The 18318-nt window shown below is 41.0% G+C and overlaps 1 protein-coding gene across 1 annotated transcript in view; it reads left to right on the top strand.

The window, feature by feature from the left end:
- Positions 1 to 8891: 8891 nt before the first annotated feature.
- Positions 8892 to 18318, top strand: part of si:dkeyp-113d7.10 (zinc finger X-linked protein ZXDB) — a 42268-nt gene continuing 32841 nt past the window's right edge. Inside the window, exon 1 of the mRNA XM_050068428.1 lies at positions 8892 to 9489. Coding sequence (XP_049924385.1) covers positions 9081 to 9489 — 409 coding nt within the window. The 5' untranslated portion in view covers positions 8892 to 9080. The remainder of the gene's footprint in view (positions 9490 to 18318) is intronic.

The raw sequence follows: 18318 nt of genomic DNA, 5'->3' as shown, positions 1-18318 counted from the left end.
TGCTATCGAGGTTCAGCAACATTTGGATTCATAGAATGAATTTCCATAGAATTCTTTTCTCAAAGGCTCAAGGAGCCACTGGACAGGGGCTAAAGAGCCACATGTGGCTCCGGAGCCACAGGTTGCCTACCCCTGGTCCAGAGGGAGTAACCTGTAACGCAAATAATTTTCCTTCTGGGATCGATAAAGTATTTCTGATTCTGATTCTGATTCTGAGTGAGACCAAACCAACTTGTTCCATGAGGTCAGATTATTTTTCTCTTCAGCAGAAACGTTTTCTGATGGTTTGTGTTATTGTTCACTGGCGCACGGTAAATATGCTCTGATTGTGTTGTTCATGTGCTAACTGGCTAACTAGCATCAAGACGCTCTTCCTGTTTCCCTTTTTCAATCATGAATACAGACGACTGCCGTCTGCCGCTGTGGAGACTTATTTCCTCTCAGCAGGAGCAGAACAGACGAGCTGATGGGCCGTCAGCTGGAGTCTCTGTGGTGCGTTCAGGTGCAACTTTTTGGGAAAACTCAGGTGAAGTAATGTGACGCAGAGCAGTTCTTTTATGTTGGATTTGAGTGTCTGGGCCTTAAAACAAGTAAGTACTTCTGCCCACACAGAGACATCAGCAGAGTCAGTGGTCCTTCCATGTTGGCTCTGTTTTTATTTATATTTTACACAGTGTGCTGACTCGTACATTTATAAACCAGAGTTACAAACTGTTTTACAGTACAATACCACACAATATGAAAAACAAACTTAAAGTAAAATAACATCCTTCACAGAAACATACTTAAAGTACCAAAAGTAAGTAAGTAGTAAGCACTAATTACACAGAATGATATAAATGATATTATTGTGTTAGTCACTTTAATGTTTAGCTCATTTTAATGACTTTTCATACAGTTTGGTAGTTTCATCTTTACCCAGCTGGAATTATAATGTTTGTTCACTGTTGAATTATGTTTGGATTTCGAAAGATTAATCAACGTTTATTTCACAATGTTGTTTCATATGATTTAAACGTTTCAGAGTTGTTTCACATTGAAACTGATCTTTCTGAAATTTCAATGTTGATAATAATAATAATGACTTTATTAAGGACACAGACGGGTCCATAACGTACCACATAAAAACAGACAATTGTCCTTGTACAAAAATTCAATAGAATAAATACAATATTTGATACTTGTTCAAAGAAAACACAGAAAATCTGACCTGAACACTGTAATGACAGACGTCATTCATTATCGATAATGTTTTCTATTAAACACGTCTAAAAATAAATACGACCTCATGTTGTGTCACGTTTGCCCATTGACTCCAATACTTTCTGCATTTTCTTTGCTTCTGTCAAACACATATTATATTTCATTTCTGATGATATACCCTCCTCAGAGTTTGAGACCTGCTGCTCTCATCTGTGAAAACGCATCATTTATTATTGATTATATTTAGTATCAATGATCTGTGACTGAAGCTGTAAGATAAACGCAGCGCAGTAACAGTCCTGCAGTATTCATCTTTCAGATGTGGCAGAGAGCAGCACATAATGTACAAACTCAGTAAAGTCACAGTGGAGTTGTGTCTGAGCTGCTGAGCCTCACACTGGGCTCAGTTATTAACCAGAGCAGTGAACTGGTTGCACTGGTCAGTATCCAGGTACCTGCAGTGGTTTACTTTTCCTTACTCACCGCCCTTTAATCCAGCATTACATCATTGACAACATCACAGCGTGTCAGCAGCAACAGGAGGAGGAGGAGGGGGGGGGGGGCGCTCCGCTTTGTGTCCGCAGAGGAAGCCTCCCTCCCCGGCTCTCTCTCTGAGCGCATGCCGCAGCACAGCGACACTCCCCCTAAAAAATCCTGCGCCTTTCCTGCGGGCGGTACGGTAACGGTAACGAGCCCGAGCCTGTCGCGGCAGGGGGGCGGGGCCAGCAGCATCATGGTCGATCAGCTCCGTCTTTTTGTTGTGAGGAGCTGAAGGAGCGGAGCTGCACCTGGCCCGGCAACACACCCCTCTCCCCGGGGCCTCCGCTCCCTCTGCGGCCGCCTGTGTGGAGCCGTGAGGCGGCTGCAGCTCCAGCAGCGGCCCGCTGACTGGCTGCACGAGCTGCCTCCTGCCTGCTGCGGCTTTTTTTTTTTTTAAGTTTCCGCTGCAGGCCTGTGGTGTGAATGTAACATGTGAATGCAACGCTGTTATGTCATCAGTGTGTTTTGAGAACATGCAGACAGACGGAGAGCAGAGAGGAAGTGGTTCAGATCATTTCCTTCTGATTTCTGTAGTTGACACGCATCAATGACTTCAAAGAGGCTGAAAAGGCCTGAATCATCACTTGAGTCTGAAGCTGCGGCGCTCTGCACAATCTGCTGCCTTCATGTGATTTACATCAGCTCTGACAGCTTTAAATGCTCCAGTCATTGTCACTGTGGCGACACATATACATCTGACACATTGTATTAAACACACACCAACAACACAACAACTGACCATTCAAACAAATACTGAGCACAACAACTGCAGGAAGTGTAAGACCAACGATCTGGATGAATTTTGAGCGGGTTATTTCCTGTATGAGCTGCATTCACTTCACACAGAGGTGGCGCTATAGAGCCGCTACGAAATCTCTCCTGTACACTGCCTTTGCATTTTAGCACAGCTCCAAACGACGGCTGCATCATGTCGCTGCATGCTAACCAGTTCTGTCCGCTAGTGACCTATACATGATGACATCACAGAATCTAAAGAGGTGTGACATGTAACACAACAGCATCAGCCTCTAGTGTGACATATAACATACGTGTCAGCAGTCTTTATAAACAATAACAATGACATCACATGCCAATAACATGCGTCCCTGTTATATGGTGGCTGATCTCGTCTTCTGCTCGGAGGGTAAGGAGCTCCTGGACCTCACTGTTTGAGTTAGCCGCTAACTGCTAACAGCTAACAGCTGTTGTTCCTCTTCTTTAAGTTAGCCGCTAACTGTCAACAGCTGTTGTTCCTCTTCTTTAAGTTAGCCACTAACTGTCAAGAGCTGCTGTTCCTCTTCTTTAAGTTAGCCGCTAACTGTCAACAGCTGTTATTCCTCTTCTCTGAGTTAGCCGCTAACTGTCAACAGCTGTTGTTCCTCTTCTTTGAGTTAGCCGCTAACTGTCAATAGCTGTTGTTCCTGTTCTTTAAGTTAGCCGCTAACTGCTAGCAGCTGCTGTTCTTCTTCTTTGAGTTAGCCGCCAACTGTCAACAGCTGTTGTTCCTCTTCTTTGAGTTAGCCGCTAACTGTCAACAGCTGTTGTTCCTGTTCTTTAAGTTAGCCGCTAACTGCCCACAGCCGCCGTTCTTCTTCTTTGAGTTAGCCGCTAACTGCTAACAGCTGCTGTTCTTCTTCTTTGAGTTAGCCGCTAACTGTCAACAGCTGTTGTTACCCTTTTTTGAGTCAGCTGCTAACAGCTAACAGCTACAGTCCTTCTTCTTCAAGGTAGCCGTTAACTGCTGACAGTTCCTGTTCTTCTTCTTTAAGTCAGCTGCTAACTGCTAACAGCTCCTGTTCTTCGTCTTTGAGTTAGCCGCTAACTGCTATCGGCTGCATTTTAAATCTCCTGCAGTGGATTGCACACATAAATCATCAAATCATTTTTAAGCACGTGGGATAGATGTATGTTTTTCATGCTGGCTCAGGGGAGGGGCTTACAAATTTAAATGTTTGTACGTTGTATTCATTTTACCTCCGATTTTTAAAGAAAACATACTTTTGAATCACTTTCTGATCATTTTGACTTTTTAATGAGTATTTCTGTTCAACTCATTCATAACAGGACGTTGGCAGTAAAGATCTTCCATACACACTCACACTTCTTTGTTGTTGAACCTTTTCTTTGTTTGAATCTCTGAGGGACCGTTCCTTATTGTTGTGTGGGGGGAGGAGCGTACAGATTTAAATGCTTGTATTTTGTATCTATCTACCCGCAGATGTTACCTCAGGGCTTCCGTACAAACTGGCAGCTCTTTATTGTTGAACCTTTTCTTTGTTCAAACTCTGGATGACTGACGGCTCTGACTGGTTTCTGTCTCCATATGACCTCATTTCCTTTTTTCAAACGTACATATCTTCTGTTTCTGCGTCCGTCTCCTCGGGGAGCATCAGGCTTTAATTTTCCTGTGCGGACCTGGTGAGGCGACCTCGAGCTGTTCACACTGGAGCTTTTTGGCTGACGTGGAGCAGAGAGGCCCGGCCGGTTTTATGAGGCGTGTGTGCCCGTATAGGCCTGTATATATGTGGCTAATCCTATAGGCTGCTCCTACAGAGATTTTATTGTCTCCGCCTTGGATACCAGCCCTTCCTTAGGAACGCTTGTTTTTAAGAGTCTGGGCTCAGAGAGAAAACACATGGCTGCTGCTGCTGCTGCTGCTGCTGCTGCAGGGGGACGTAGCTACATGAATGTGGATGAACACACTCTGACTGATGTTAGTTTGGGAGCAGCTCAACGTTCAGTAAAAGCTGCTGCTGAATTCATTCATTCATCTAATGAAGCCATTAATCCTGGAGGCTCAGTCTACCAATCGTCTTACTGTCTCTGTCGTCAAACACATTTACACTAATCCATTCACTCTACTACTTTAATCACACCGCTGACGTACCTGGATGTTTTCACTTACTGCGACTTTATACTTCTGTTCTCCAATGTCTCAGAGGAACGTACTGCACTACTTTTATTTCACTGTGTGAGTTATAAGTTTTTAGATCATTAAAATATACACGATTAACTATTAATGTCACAGAAAATCAGACACAAGTCACAGGAAATATTTTACTGAATAAAACTGAGAATACTTCATCACTTTTACTGCTGACACTTTGACTTCATGAAGCTGGACAGAACTTCTGTGCGTTTACTTCAGTCAGCACATCTTTGACAGAAACCTGGAGCATGTTCACATTGTTGTGCGTGTACTTTTACTCATCTGTACAAGATCTGAAGCTCTGGGTAACTTGATGAAGGTGAAGTCTCTTCTTCCTCTCTTTAGCCCTTTTTAGACAGGAGTTGTGCAAATTTGCAGGAAAGCCCAATCAGTCTTTTTTCAGCATTGGCAGTATAAAAACAAAATCAGGGAGTGCAGCAAAATGCCGCCTACCTACTTTTGTTTATACAGAATGTGCCTTTTTCGGGGCAATGGGGGGCGTGAGCAAGTAACAAAACGTGTAGCTCAGCGTGTGACGTAAACAGTGACGTGGGAGGGAAGCCGCGACTGGTCAGTCCTTCGGCGATTCTCTCATAAGTCGGCCCGTCCTTCACCGTCCCCGTCATCTGACGGTTAATGGCCTCTTCGTTTGCGAGGACAAGGAGGGCGCGCAATTCCTTGTCTCCCCAGTTGCTCATCTTTACAGTGTCTGTCAGGTTTGTGTTTCCCTCTTGCTACTAGCTGCTTGCTAATTCCTGCTATCAGCTGTTTCCTGTCTATCCACCGCCAGTGGCTCGCACGTGCGGCGTCATCAACAGCTCCTCCCACAAGTCATCAACAGCTCCTCCCGTTGCGGAAGGCCGCCTTGGTCTCTTTAAACCAAAAAGGTTCCACCAATATGTCTACCCTATGAGGCGGAAAATTGGGCACCTCAGATCAACTCGCCAATCCGGCTCTGTGTGTCTAAACACTCGCAGCTTGCCGGCAAAACGGCCCAACATTCGCTGAAAATCTGGCAGTGTAAAAGGGGCTTTTGGTTCTTTATGTCGATCTGCCCTGACGATGGTCCAGTGGTGAAGGACGCCACCAGTTATCTAGAAATGTGGGTTTGAACCCCGCCTCAGGTCAGTGACATCACTCAGGTGTGTGTGGTTTCATTTGTCTGCTGAACACAACAAAAAATGTTCAAACATTGCGTTTGTATCGCGTCGCTATTAACTTGTGAACTTCCAAATTTCAACTTGTGAATTTCCAGCGTGAACCAACAAGGAAGAAACAGAACAGATGAGTCCAGGTGAGTCGAGCTAACTAGCTTAGCGAGATGATGTAATGGATCCTTTAAATGTAAAACATTACACCTTCATTTCAAAATGGATTCAAGTGTTTTTGAAGCGTAAAAACCTTTCAATAAACAAATCAAGACGACAGTTAACTTCAGTGGGATCTAAACGATTTAATGAAGTTATAAAGTCGAGGCTAATTAAAGGATGAATTAATGTACTGATGTATTTAAGAGGGTTTTAATTGTTTATCTGAACAGATTTATGTCTTTAATTTTGAGCTCATTCCCTCATTATGTTTTATTTATGTACAGCCTGAATGATACTGAGGTTTTTAGGAGACACTATAATGTGAACATCACCTTTTCTGAATATCTTTGACGTTTGAAGACGTTGACTCTTGTATAGACGAATATAAAGGGAGGCCAGATGTCCCCGTTTTCAAGGGACAGTTCCCATTTTCGGAGGCCTGTCCCCGGAAATGTCCTCGTTTCTAACTGCAGAGCTGCCAACTCTCTGTCAGCTGTGAGACACATGCAACTGAAACTGCTCACACACACAAACTCTCACACCACACATCAATGGGTGGATTATGAAATAAAGGGCCCTGGGCACAGATATGCAAAAGGCCCCACAACTTGTCCTACAGAGGAGGAAGACTCACAGAGACTCTGGTGGTTCTGACTCTTTTATTACTATTATGATTATTTTGCATCGCTTTAAAGTGATTATGCATCTTTTTGCGTTTTTGTGTACCTTATCAAAAGATTAGTCAACCTAACTGAGAAAAAACTGACTTCAGGTGCTGATTTAATGTAATTTTCAGTCAGAATCAGAATCAGAAATACCCTGAAGAACAGAGAACTGTCAGAAGTAAGAATAATGCTGTGTCTCAAATCGCATACTTCTGTACTTACACTTAATATTTTGAGTGCATAAGTGCGTTCACACTGAGAAGTATGGAAAAATGCAGTGCACTCTGAGTACCCGGATGGTGCACTCAAAACGGTCAAGAAGTTCGAGTAGAACTATGGACACTTCTCGCACTCAATGGTCGCGTGGCTGCATTGTACAAATACATGTGTTTTTTGCACTAAGCACCACTATACTGTTGTCGGGTATAAGCCAGCAGTATGTTTATTGGGTTAATTTAGCAGTCTGTAATGATTTGGTACCACAAACGATAACGCTAATGCTAGTTTGCTAACTAGCTAATTTGCGGTCGTCATTTCAGGTGAGTGCAGAACGGCTGTGTTTGGTTTGAGACAACACTACCCTGTCGAAATTCGCGCACTACGCCAATGAGTACATAGTGCACATAGTATACTACATAGAAGTCTGCTAACGGAAGTATGTGATTTGAGACACAGCATAGATAGCGTTAGCCAAATTTACATAGCATCAACTAAAGTTACATAGCATTAGCCTATGTTATATACAGTTAGCCAAAGTAATATAGTATACTACATAGAAGTGTACTAATGGAAGAATGTAATTTGGGACACACCATAAGAGTATTAAAATATAAGTATGTAAATATAAAGTCATAAAATAGAAAAAAAATGTGCTTCATGCTGCAATGTTTAACATTAAGAAATTTAAAATAACAATATCTATCTTCACGGTGCTGAGTGTGTAAAAATATACATATATGTGCTCAGAGATGGGCAAAAATACATCAAAATCTATTTTGATACAAAATACCCCTCAAATAAATTAAATACATGTATTATGTATTTTCAAATACAGAAAATTCTTTTTTTCTTTCTCTTTTTAGCAGCGACCCACAGCTCTATGGGCCACTCTGTCAGTCGGTCGGTCCACAAAGCTTTCCGTGAATAAAAAGTCCACAAGTAACTATACCAGAAAGAACAGCCATGATTCATCCATTAATGGCGTGATAGTAGCAAATTTGGTCGCAGCTATTGCAAATGTGCGCTTGTTTTCTCACAATTTGGTGAAGCAGAGTATTCAGGTTTGGGCTGTAGGATAAACACAAAGCTCTGGTGAACCCCACAAAAAGGCAGAACAGTCACAGGACTAACTAAGTGTAAGTAAGCAAAGCCATTAAAAGACAACAACTTGATTATGTATACATATATTTATTAACCAGACTTCACAGCCCATAAAAATGTGTGGCCTATTATTTTTGTTTTTTGATTCGTGGAGAAAGTATTTTGAGTATTTTAAATACAAAATTACTCCACTCAGAAGTATTTTGTTACAAATAACATTCGCTTTTTATCGGCCTTATCAAATACAAATTACAAAATACTCAAATGTAATTGAAATACATATTTTAAATACAAGTAATAGAAATACTGCCCATCCCTGTATGTGCTACATTACACAGTCAGCTTTATCAATAGGATAAAGACCAAAACAAGAACAAGAATATAACATAATAACATAAATGTTCAGTTATTAACGCTGTACGTTGAATAAATAAACACATTTAAGAGGTGTAAAGAATAATTATTGCCCATTAAAAAAGATGTAATAATTGTACCTTCAGTAACGAATCACTGAATCTTGTAAAAGTGTTTAAATGTGAAACATAAAGAGACAAATTTAGAGCATGTTGAAGCTAAGCTAACACGTTAGCTTGCGGTGCCTGTGCTTCCTTCAGATTAATGACAGTTATGTTATATTTAATAAAACACGGCGCAGTGTGTGTGAGGTCACCAGGTTTGTCTGCTGTGAGCCGAGAGGAGCCGCTCTGTGTAATTTGGGAGGTATTCTGGAGTAATGACACGGTGCTGAGGCTGTGCTGACATTTGGGGATGACTGATGTTATTTTCTCAAAGCCAAAATGGCGTGGCTGACTGCAAGGGCGCGAGCGTGCACGGCGCGCGCGGACCAACACATGTGGGCGGGAAAATGTCGCTGCGCCTCTACTCGGGTATTTCCGGCCGCCGAGCCGAGGGGGCCGAACACGCGCGGTGAGCCGAGGCGGCGGAGAGAGCTGAGCAGCCCGGAGGAGCAGCGCCGAGCAGCCGCCGGAACCAGCGAGACACCCGGGCGGGTTGATCTGTACCCAGTGTTCCGTCGGGGAGACAGGGCAGGGGGGAGGGCTGGGGCCGGGCACAGGAGAATGAGACAGCCCTCTGAGCGGAGGGGGCGACATCATGAACGGGGCCGTGTACATTTCGTTTTTCCAGGGCCAGCTGGAGTCCGTGCTGGAGCAAGTCGTTCAGCTCGCCGTCCAGGAAATAAGCAAGACGGTGGGCTCCAGCCTGAACACGCTGCTGCTGGAGACTGCCGTGAAGGAGCAGGAAAACCACCGGCTCCGGCTGCAGCTGCAGTCACGGGAGAACCGGGGCCGAGCCAGCGCCAACCCCGCGGACGGCGGCGGCGGGTCCCCGGTGGCTGGTAAGAACAAGGCTGGCAAAGCAGCGGGCGACGAGAAGGCGGACAGCGGCAGGACAAAGCCCGAGCAGCCGCAGCAGCAGCAGCTCCACGCCCCCGGAGGGCAGGGCACCGAGCCCGGCGTCCCCACCGACACACGCCGCCTGGAGCAGCGGGGACGAGTCGTGGGTAGGCACCCGTTATACAACACACACATTCACACATAGACACGCAAACAAGCAGTTGTGCGGGCACTCCTCCCTCTGTCTCAGCCTCTAACAGCACGCCAACGTTGCGTAACTCTGCAGGCCGACTGAAGGGGTTGTGAGTAAAGTGAGCTGCAGAGAGAGTGAGGCCTGCAGGTGATGAGCTCCATCTGACAAAGGAGGCTCAGTGTGGAGACACCAGGCTGCAGGAGGCCTCACATGGGTCAGGGCAACTTTTTAATTGGGCTTTAATTGGAGCAGAATGGAGGTGCAGCAGGATATAATGGTTATAATGGGAGCCCGGGGCTGAGTGGTGAGCAGCCAGGCCTCCTCGTCCATAAATAACACGTGTGGGTGTCATGTCAGATCACATGTATTTACTTTCGAGTTTCTGACTCAACAGGATCGTGAGCGGCTGATCGAGAAACACAGGTTGTAAAACAAAGACTCTGCAAAGTTCTGAATCAAAGGAAACGAGGCTTCTCTTGGCAGAAGCGTCTCGAGATCATAAAATGAGAGTTACAGCTTTCCTTGACATGTCCCCTTCAGGAATGGAGGGCGGTGGTGGTTGGTGGTTGCTGGGTGGGAGGGGGACCAGGACAAAGAAGCAACAGACTGCAGGAGACGGCCTTGTGGTCAACATGACTGTACACCCACATCGAGGCGGACTGCGGCGAGCTTTAATCAGCGTTTCATTGGGGGAGAAAAGAGCCAAGGCGTGAAAAAAGGGGGCCAGCAAAGATGTAGCGCAGGCGGGGAATATTCAGATTTTCAGGAAGGTGTCTTTGAGTGTTTTTACGGGTGTCAGGTCAGATTTATCACCAGGAGGAGCACTGGAATGCGTCGACAGTTCTACTAGACAGACTTGGAGAGTTTTAGTCGTCGTTCCATAAAATTTGTAGGAAGTCGGATCAGATTTGGACTGAAGCAAATCGACAGGGTGCAAAGGTCAAGGCCGGTCAGGGTCTGGTATCAGTCAATACTAATACGGATTGATAACTGAGTTTCTGCACAACAGTGACAGCAGTAAACACGAGAAGTTTGTCCAATCATCCTAAAATATACTAAATTATTAACGAAACCAGGAACAAACAGAAACAAATCTGATCAATAATATAATATATAATATAAATAATAATATCTTCAGCCTGATATACGGTTTGGTATCAATACTAATCAATTTTTACTTCCATACAAAGAAATATAATGTCCATCAAACATTTACAAACCCAAAATATTAAATTTACTCTAATGTTAGACCAAGATAAGCAGAAAAACGCATTTTTGCTTGAAAAAATAACTTTACAAAAATCAATTGATTTTCAAAATAGTTGCCGATTAACGTTCTGTGGAAAAATAATTGATTATCTGACTAATCGTTGCAGCTCGACTATGGGTGTATTTTAACTGTTACAGAAAAAAAGTATTGAAGTGTAATTTTCAGCCTGATATTCAGTTTGGTATCAATAGAAATCAGATTTTCTTCCATAGAGAGAAATATAGAAGTGTTTTTAGAAAAAACATTTTCTTTGAGTTACACTGATTTTTAAATTATGAACAGTCAGTTTTCAGTCATGAAATTACAGCTTTTTCAGTACTTTTGATATTTGGTACTATGGACAGGAGCTGCAACTAATGTTGGTTTGTTATCGATTATTCTCTTGTTTAATCAATTAATCTTTTGTTCCACAAAACATTAGAAAACAGTTTTGTTTTGATTAACCAACATTTCCAAACCAAAATAATATTAAATTAACTCTAATATTGGACCAAAGAACGCAGCAGATCATCACATTTGAGAACCTGAAAGTATTAATTTTTTTTTTTTGTGCATTTTTGCATGAAAAAAGGACTTTAAATGTCTAATTGTTGCAGCTCTACTGTGAACACATTTTAGTTGTTACAGGAAAAGTATTTACATTTGATTTTCAGCCTGATATTCAGTTTGGTATCAATAGAAATCAATTTTTTTTCCATAGAGGGAAATATAAAAGAGTTGGTCGATAAATCATTCCTTTTGAATTGCAGTGATTTTTTTTTTCTCTAATTCTGAAAACAGTCAATATTCAGTCATGTGACAACAACTTTTTCGATACTATTTGATATCGCTGCTATGGACATATTTTAGCTATAGTTATAAATTCTTAATCTGATACAGAGAAATTTGAAAGTGTTTTTCTACAAGAAAAGTTTCCTGATTTGCAGTAACTTTGTCTCATTTATGAACACAGTCAGTATTCAGTCATGTAACGACAACCCTGTTTTTGGTACTTTTGATATTTTGGTCCTACGGACTAGAGCAGCAACCAAATAATTATGTTGGTTATTGATTAATCTGTGTATTTTTTGTCATTTAATTAACTGTTCCTCAAAACTTTAGAAAACAGTCTTGTTTTGCCCAATCATATTTCCAAACCCAACGTATTCAATTCATTAAGTTGGAGTAAAGAAAGCAGAAAATCCTTCAATTTGAGAACCAGGAAATATGTTTTTGGTGTTTTTGCTTATTTTTCTCTGGATCGAATAATCAATTAATTGACTAATAGTTGCAGCTCAATGATGGACACATTAGTTGTTACAAAAAATCACTTTCTTTGATTTACAGTGTCTTTGTCTTAATTATGAACACAGTCAATATTCAGTCATGTGACAACAACGGTCCTATGGACAGGAGCTGCAACTAACCATTATGTATTTTAGCGATTAATCTGCAGATTATTCTATTGTTCTATCATTAATTGTTTGTTATACAATATATTAAAAAATGGTTTTGTTTTGACTAACCAACATTTCCAAACCCAAAAATAATAAATTAACTGTAATGTTAGATCAAAGAACGCAGTATATTGTCACATTCGAGAACCTGGAAATATTTACACTTTTTCTTTTGGCATTTTTGCTTGAAAAGGTACTGCCTGATATTCAGTTTGGATTCAATAGAAATCAACTTTTACCTACATAGAGTACATAGAGAAAAATATAAAAGTGTTTTTACAATAAACATTTTCTTTGAATTGCAGTGATTTTTCTCTGATTATGAAAACAGTCAATATTCAGTCATGCGACGACAACTTTTTAAGTACCATTTGATATTTAGTGTTATGGATTAGAGCTGCAATAACGATTATGTTTGTTATCGATTAATCTGTAGATTACTTGCTCATTTAATTGATTGTTTCTCAAAACAACCTTGTTTTGCCCAATCATATTTCCAAACCCAATGTATTAAATTCATTAAGTTAGAGCAAAGAAAGCTGTGAATCGTCACATTAAAGAATCTGGAAATATGTTTTTTTTTGTTGGTGATTTTTGCTTTAAAAAAAAACCAAGATTTTAACAGTTCTTTTTCTATGGATCAAGTAATCGGTCAATTCAACGACTCTTTCAGCTCTACGATAAACATACGTTGGTTGTTACAGAAAAGGTATTAAGCTTTGATCCTCAACTTTACCTGATACTTATGTTTTGGAATCACTGTCCTCCATACAGACAATATATAAAAATGATTTTATAAAAAACATTTTCTTTAAATTGGCAGTAACTGTCTAAATTCTGAACACAGTCAGTATTTAATTATGTGATCACAACTTTTTGTGCTCTTTGATATTTGGTCCTATGGACCAGAGCTGCAGCTAACGATTATATGTTATTGATTAATTTGTTTATTTTTGTTCTTATAATTGATAGTTCCTCAAAACATTGGAAAACTTTTGTTTTGTCCAACCAACATTTCCAAACCCACATATTTTGTCATTTGACGCCAGATTTTGCGATACTTTCTAATTTCTGATACTCTGTGTGGACACCTCAGTGTCCGTACTGAACACCCAAATTCAAACTATAATTAGTTTTTCCATAGAATATATAAATATATTTTTTCATTCAAAAGTTAAATGTCGTCCAATCGAAAGAAACATTTTGTAAATGAAATACAGTTAAAATTGTTTAAAAAGCTTTAAATCTGAACCTATCGATGAAAGTAGACGACGGAGTTACAAATATGCTCTGATGCTTAATTAGAAACTCGTGTGTTTGTGATAAATATATATATTCAGTATAAATATCAGAATCCGCTTTATTGGCCAACGACACAAGGAAATTAACCTCAATGTACAAATTGACGTAATGCGACAAACAAAGACGACAAATGTAAACATATAAAAACAAATACATTTTTAATAAGAACAATAAAATTTGTTAACTGCAAGACAATATAATTGTAATCCTTAAAAACCTGCGTCTGTGTGTCACTGCTTAAATGTTGTAAAACAAATATCTGTGTTTTTATAAAATTGTTTTTTTACAATTCTGTCAGACAGACAGACAGAAGGTGAAATGTGCTGAGAGAGGAATAATCAGCCTCCTCCGTCACCGCTCATATATTACTCAGCCCCGTGAGAGCCTTTTTCAATATGGCTTCCTCTTCCATTCAGGATACGAGCTGAGCTGTAAACACACACGGCTCCAACATGGCCGACGCTCTCCAGAAAAAGACTCCAAAAGTCAAGAGAAGGGATTCTTTTATTCTGAAAAATACAGGAAACTGATCATGTGACACACAGTATTGAGTCTCATACTCAGGGCTTAAAGTACTCCAGCGTGGCGCCGGATTTCTGGCTTGACGGACATTTCTAGTATTTATTTATTTATTTATTTATTTTATTTTATTTTTTTTGTGGCAACAACTTGGCATAAGTTAGCATTTAACGAATCATCACACACACACACACACACACACACACACACACACACACAAGGTTTTGAACACACACTATGTTACTTCCAAGCACATGTTGTTTAGGTGTCCGTTACAGCCTGATATCCAAATGAGTGTGGGTGAATGTGCAACAGAAATGGACAGTTGAACTGCGTTTGAATGATTAGCTTGTGTTAGCTTGACCGCCAGCTATCGGACACTGAGAGAAAACAGCATGCCGTGCAGTGTTTCCACTGTATGCAACTAGCAGCGCTGAAATATGACCACTGCTGCTGATTTAACCATTATCCAGGTCAATTCACACACTTGTGAGTAAAGCATATAAGAGGAGAGGAGAGGAGAGGAGAGGGCTCTGTCTTACCTCTTCATAAACTAAAGTCATATTAATTTTGCGCGACGGACGCTTCATATAATAACAGAACAATATACTATTTATGGTGTTATGTCATCGTGTCATTTCTGTCTCTACATGGTCAAGTGACTTTTTACTTTTATTATATTCAATACAATTGTATGTTCCTAAATCTTGAGACACCTCATATGTAAGCTAGACAGACATTTCACCTGCTCATACTGTGCACACATGTACTGTATGTACTTAGTCCTAAAGAGCCCTTCTGGTGCCAGTAGATACACAGAAACATCCCAGCAGGCTGTGCTTTGCAAGCATACAAAAAAGTTTCACGCATGTGAAAATTATTTTTCATGCGTGTGCTTCACCTCCGCTGCTACAACTCCATCCTAGGGGAAACACTGCTGTGTGCGTTTTGTGCAACAGGTGGATGTGGTAGTCTACTGGTAGAGTAGAGAGAGAGCTAAGTAGCGTTGAAGTAGAGTAGAGCAGGGCAGAGAGATGGAAGCAAAATATATTAAACCCGGTGTTAATACAGCAGAACTGGAGAGAGGGGTGAAAAATAAATGGAGGTGGGCATGGCTTGAGGAGGAGGGCGCTGAGGGCAAACCATTTAGTACATGGTGCAAGAAGCTGAACGAGGCAGGTGCGGCATTTTGTGTCATTGTAATACAACACTTTCAGGCTCAGAAAAATTTGTCACTTTAAGCCCTGCAAACGGAGTTTTTCTCGATAGATGACTTTAATGAATATTTTTTATTTTTTAGTGTTTTATTGTGTTTTGAACAAATAAGATAAAAGAAAACTGTGAACAACACAGAAACATCACATATATGATTTACAGTGTCCAGTTTATTAGGAACACCTCGCTCTTCATGAACGTGTCCAGTTTGTCTGAGATTCAGCTGCTGATGAGTTTCATCACACAGAGAGGTGTTTCTGTTATTTCGTCCACCCTCTGATGTCAGATAACACAAACACCTTTCTGTATATCACATGTGACTGTCATAATGATTATAGTTTGATCAGGGGTCCCTAATAAACTGGACACTGAGCAGATCATAGAGTACAGATAATGATTCTTTATCACTGATTCCTCTGCTGAGTATTTTGTTAAATTGTTTTGTCTACAAAATATGTAACCACAGAAAAAATCATGTTGTAAATAATATTTTAACTCTCTGAACACGCAGTGTGCCAACATCTGGATTTTTGCTTATTGTGATTTATTTTCTTTGAGTATCTTCAAATACTTAATTTCCCTGAAATCTGTACAACCTGAGCTAAAAGTTGTGCAAGTCATTGAACCATAATAATTGATAAAAGTATTGACATTTTCATTAAAAGATGGAGATTTTCTTAATCAGATTTAATCTTGCACTCCACCCCCATTTTGTAGCGAAAATGCCTAAAATGACATAGCCAAATTAAAATGACTGTAGCTTCTGAACCGCTCTGACTACATGCATGCATGAGGTCTTGCCAGAAAGAAAACTCTCTGAAGTTTCTTGTGAAAGTGTCAGAAAAAAATTGAAGATTTTGCCTAAAATAAGGTAAAAAATATGTTTCAGGATGAATAACTGTCTGTGGCTTCATCTGAGCAGGTAAATGACACTGTGGGGCTGTAGGCACACTATCAATGAACACTTGTTTCAAATTTGAAGAAGACTGCTCAAAGTATGACCATTCTACAGTGTTTTTACCATGAAAAGATCCAGGCGGAGCTCCAAATGACAAGTGGGTCACTCTGCTTCAAAACAGTACTATCAGTGATCAAACAACACTCAGCCAGCTTCAAACATTGTACCTTATTGAAATCAGGTGTGATTATGATAGCTGATGTTGTTTATGACACAGAAACACCATAAAATATCACCAAATAAAGCCATATGAAACGTGAAAGTTATGATCCCACTTTCTAGACGGTATATCTCAGCCAAAAATAGTGGTAGGAGTGAGACTCTTACCTTTTATAAAACAGCTAAGTCCCCGCTAACAGCTCCACATAAGATCGCGAGTAATCCTTTAACTTTTCCCGTTGATAAACGGCATGACATGACTTGTCACCACTCATGGTGATTTTGGACTTTGTGTGTTTAGGCTGCTCTGGTGTGAAATACATAATAAATAAAAGAAAAACGATGTTATTTTTGAAAAGTCGAGAGCTTCCTGAATCCGGCAACACCAAACATCACATGGTTTGATGACATAGTGCACCTGGGAGATACCATTTAACAGAGGTGGGGGGGAGTGAGGACGTCGGCGTCCTGGCGGAGTTAGAGAAGTTAAAAAATAAAAACACAACATATAATGTCTGAAAGACTTTTTTAGTGTACAAACAAAAAGACAGAAGTCTTTGCTTTCTGCTGCAAACAAAATGACTGTTTTAGCTCCCATAGTTTTTATTTTAGATCGATCATATCCAGGATTATGCAACCAACAATCTTGGCCTTCAGCCATTGTAGCAAAATTCCGGGGTAATTACGCCAAAATAACAGGTTTGCACGACACAAAAGGTAACATGAGGTAACATGAGGTAATGACATGATGACGGGGAAGACACAAGCCTTAGTAATCTGCTGCAGAAAGAACGAATGTTTTAGCTCCCATAGTTTTTATTTTAGATCCGTATATATCCGGGATCATGCAAACAACGATCTGAGGCTGTCTGCAGGACGTCTGTTTTTTAAAGGGTTAAAAGTTCAGTCACATGACAGCAGGTAGATTTAAATGTCTGCACCTGATAACTTAGTTTCATATATTTGGTTAATGGATCAGCTGTTGAGTCTATAACGTGTGAGAATATACTGACAGTCACAGTTTGTTCCAGCGGGTTGGTCTAATTCCTGGTGTGTGACGCTGTAAACTCTGCAGTCTGTGTGTGTTGGTGGGACGGTGACACTGCAGTGCTGCAGAGAGGCCGCCGCCTACAAATAATATTCCACATGTAGAGGGAGCGTGCTCGCTATGTACAGACCCCGGCAACAATCACAGCATCATCATGTCTATATGTTTGTCAGTCAAAATAAAACGCATTGTAACTCATGTCACAGTGTGTGTCAAGTAGCACATATAGGAGAGCCGTACCCTAAAGTAGCCTGGTACGACCATCCTGATGTTGTGGGCTCCACATCCTGTTTCTCTCTCTGGACTCGCTGTTGCCTCAGGAACTCTCCAGAAATTAAAAACCCAATCGGGGTCGATCAGAGATCAGCACTCTGGTTGATAACACAAGCAGCTGATCAGGAGCCCCTTTTACACTGCCAGATTTTTGGCAAATGTTGGGCCGTTTAGCGAGCAAGCTGCGAGCATTTAGACACACAGAGCTGGATTGGCGAGTTGATCCGAGGTGCCCAAGTTTCCGCCTCATAGGGTAGACATATTGGTGCAGTGTTTCCCATTAATTAACGAAACTATGGCGGCCCGCCATAGTTTAATTTGACCCGCCATAGTTTCTAAATAAAAGATTTAGGCTGCCGAAAGTATTGACTGCTCATGATATAAATAATATCTCGAACGCCGTAACGTTTTGTGCCGAAGTGCTCAGGCTGTCAGATCCAGCGCTCGACAGTACGAGCGTTTCACTCGACTAAAAATACGTGTGTGCGAACTGTAAAAAATATTTAGGGGCACATGTGCGCATAAAAAAAAATCAGCCGAAGCAGCCTATATTTTTGTCAATAAAAATATATGATAATCTAACCGCAAATGTTGGAGGAACTCCAGCCGCCTTCCCTCTTCCC

Source organism: Epinephelus moara, chromosome 18 (assembly GCF_006386435.1).
Source record: "Epinephelus moara isolate mb chromosome 18, YSFRI_EMoa_1.0, whole genome shotgun sequence".
NCBI classification, from domain to species: domain Eukaryota; kingdom Metazoa; phylum Chordata; class Actinopteri; order Perciformes; family Serranidae; genus Epinephelus; species Epinephelus moara.
The sequence above is the reverse complement of the archived record's forward strand: the minus strand, read 5'-3'. Positions and strand labels throughout refer to the sequence as shown.